General features: G+C 27.7%; 1 protein-coding gene across 1 annotated transcript in view; it reads left to right on the forward strand.

Moving 5' to 3' along the window:
• Nucleotides 1-1,896: 1,896 nt before the first annotated feature.
• Nucleotides 1,897-3,561, forward strand: part of LOC101489238 (uncharacterized) — an 8,580-nt gene continuing 6,915 nt past the window's right edge. The window contains exons 1-3 of the mRNA XM_004509699.4: nucleotides 1,897-2,051; nucleotides 2,918-3,061; nucleotides 3,144-3,305. Coding sequence (XP_004509756.1) covers nucleotides 2,924-3,061; nucleotides 3,144-3,305 — 300 coding nt within the window. The 5' untranslated portion in view covers nucleotides 1,897-2,051; nucleotides 2,918-2,923. The remainder of the gene's footprint in view (nucleotides 2,052-2,917; nucleotides 3,062-3,143; nucleotides 3,306-3,561) is intronic.

A 3,561-nucleotide genomic window follows, 5' to 3' on the forward strand; every position in this document is an offset into this window, starting at 1 on the left:
AGCAGGAAAAAGAAAGGACTGTCTTTGAAAGCCCAAACGCATCAATCAAAAACTGAACAAGAAAGTTGCTCAGATGAATCAAGCAGTGAGACTGATGAAGAGCCTGAGATTGGTTTGCTTGTCAAAAAGTTTAAGAAATTTCTGAAGAAGAAAGACAACAAATTCAGAAAGCCATCCAGCTCTAAGACTAGTGACAACAAGACAATTACCTGTTATGAGTGTGGCAAAACAGGTCACATAAAGTCAGAGTGCTACAAGTTGCAGAACAAAAATAGAGCTACAAAAACAAAAGGCAAGGAACCAGTCACAAAAACCAGAAAAGCTTATGTTGCATGGAATGACAACCAAGAATCCTCTGCCTCTTCAGATGAAGAAGAAGCAAATCTATGTCTCATGACAAATACCGACTCAGAATCAGAAAATGAGGTTAGTTCACAATCTAATCCAACTTATGATGAACTGCAAGAAGCTTTCAATGAACTGCATGATGAGTATTTACCATTTACTAAGCTTGAGTAAGTGAGTTAGGTAGGGTTTTGTCCAAATAAAAAATTTGTTTAAAATTACAGTTTTTCTAATCTTTCAAATATATATCACTAAACTAACTAACTTCTAAAATTAATCCAAGGAAATAGTTTTAAGATACACACATATTTAAAAAAATTTATTTTTAAAAAATCAATTTATTTAAGAAGTAAGGTTGTTACAAATTAAGCCTAAATTTTTACTATATAAGCCTTATTTAAAAAATAAACTCAAATTTTTAGATAAAACTTAATTGCTATCACAAATAAAAAATTATTTAAAATTGATATTAAAAAAAATAAAAGATTCTCATATAGTTTGTTTTTCCTTTTAAATCTCCTCAAATTGTTTCTTGACAATTATGTAATTGTTGGTCGAATTGTCTTAATATTGTTAAAGGCTTATTTATCGAGAAAGAAATTATTGTCTTTGATAAGTTTATGAATTTTGCTTTTAATGTTCAAACTTTCATCCGGTAGAGTAAGGGGTACCTTTATTTAAGATGAGTTTTTTTAGAAACAAGAATAATGTTTCTATTTTTCGTATTCGTTGATTGTACTTTTATATCTTTGACTTTTTATTTTTGTCTTTATTAATTGCTTTAGTTTATCTATTATATTTATTAATATTTTTTTGTTAAAGTTTTTAATGAGACAGTTGTTTGTGTTTATATATTTATTTTCTTAAGTTTTACCTAATTTCTTCAAGTTGTTATATTTTATTTTATTAATAATATTTATTAGGGTACTTCAAATGATAGATAATGATTATGAGGCGTTAATATAGTTGGAATGTCATAAATGTTATGTAAAACTTTTATATTTTATTTTATTTTTTTAAATAAATAAAAAGAGTTAATATATGCTTTTGGTCTCTAAAAATTTTCTTCAACTTTTAGAACCAACAATAATTTTTGTCCCTATAAAATTAAAATAAATTAAAATTTTATAGAATGCTACTAAACTTTGTAGATAAACTTTCGTAATGGAAAAAGTTATAGATACATGTTATGTATTATGATAGAAGTCAATATAAAAATTGATTTTCTAAATTCAAATAAATATTATTTTTTAATCATTTTTATTTAATTTATCTCAAATTAAAAAATTCTATCAATTAAAATAAATTAAAAAAATTCTAAATTTTTAAAAAATAAATATTTATCATAAATATACTCTAAAAAAATAATAAAAAACACATAAATTGATTTAAAAATAAAAAATATAACCCCTGACAAAAAATATGGTGGATGAAAACCATAGTTTTAAAATTTGACAGTGGTTAGAAATATATTAAATTTTAAAATAAAATATTGAAATGTGAAAGTCTTGTTTGGTGAAATGGTGGGTCAATAATGTTTAGTAGACAAATTGAGCATGTATTGCACGTGGCTTGCTCTTACTTATCTAATATCTTCATTTCTCATTCATTTTCCATACTTTTCAATTGTCAAAATTGCATAGTTAAAAAGGAAGATATTGAAGGCAATCTCTGAGCTTGGTTAGGTTGATCATACTTTTTACCTTGTAAGTTCCTTCACTTGAATCTCATCTAATAAATAAAATATCATTATTATTTTTTATTTCATTAGCCATTTTGCTTCTTGTTTCTTTTTTCTGCTTGTGTTTTGTTTTGTTTTCTAATAGGTCATGATTGTTCTAAATTTGGGTTGAGTTTAGTTTCTTGAATTCGTGCTTAAAACTTGTAGCTTAGTTTGCTTGTTTGTGGTGTGAAACACTTTGGTTGTTCAATTCAATCCTAAATGTGGCCACACATGGAAAAGTTTCACCTTTAATTTATTGCTGTAACCATTGTTGTGTTTTGCTGAAAAAATGAGACACCCCATTTTTTACCTGCATATGAAACTGCTGAACTAATTTGTTACTGGTTCTAAAGCTATATTATGTTTGGATCATTAATATAACCATGGTTTTAAATCGTGACACAGTTCATATTACAGAAAATTAGAGTTAGATGCAACTAATGCGGCCTCGATTTCCATCAAGTTGAGAAATTTATGACAAAATAGAACCTTCAAATTTATCTGAAGATAGTCTTAAAATATACTCTCCACATTCCTTTTTTATCTGTCATTTTTGTAGAATAATTTTGTTCCTATTTATTTATTTATTTATCGTTTTCAAAGTTTATTATAACATTAGATATTGTTTTATCAATAATACCCTTAACTATTTATTGCATAGAGAAAAATAAGTGGGATGAGATAACAGACAATTAGTTCCATTAAAGTAACATTTTTTGTTTTTTTTGTTTTCTTGGTTTGTGTAAATATACTTAAAACGACAACTGAAAAGGAACAGAGACGGTAAGTGTTTTGTATCTGTAATATGAATTAGCTGCTTAACTTTTAAGCATTTATTAAAATTTGCAGGTTGTTATGATGGGTGAGTCAGAGGGTACCAAATGCAGCTTAGATATCAGGAAGAATGAAAAAGATGGGATTCCAAAAGGATTGGATCCTGCAATATCTAATTTTTTTGTACAGCTTCCTAACAAGTTTCAAAATGTTCTAAAGGTAAATCATCAATCTTGTGTCTTAAAATTTAATAGGAGCCTGGATTTGAGCTTAACTGATTATTATTATTTTTTAACTACAGTATCAGCTGAGTAGATTGGCAAAACACAAAGGAATGAATTTTGTGAGATCTGATCAGAGAAATGGGAGTGGAACATTTAGTGCCTCTGAAGCTGAACTTATTGAGCAACTGCAAGCATGGAAAACAAATCCTTCTTGGGTTGATAAGCCACCAGAAATAAAGGTGAGGAGCTTACGAAGCACTAACATAGACACGGACACCAGACACGACATTGACACATAGACACCGGTAATAATTTAAGAGAATGGAAGTGATTGAATGTAATCACATGTAGGTGTTGGAGATCAGTGGTTACATGGGATTGATTTTCTTTTGAAAATGTTGATTTCTTAATAAAACAAAACATATATGGATTTTAGCTGCTTTAAATGCAGGTAGACTAGTTTTCCTTAGATGCTTCTTTAACTTGTTCCTGCTG

This window comes from Cicer arietinum, chromosome 7 (assembly GCF_000331145.2).
Source record: "Cicer arietinum cultivar CDC Frontier isolate Library 1 chromosome 7, Cicar.CDCFrontier_v2.0, whole genome shotgun sequence".
NCBI lineage: Eukaryota > Viridiplantae > Streptophyta > Magnoliopsida > Fabales > Fabaceae > Cicer > Cicer arietinum.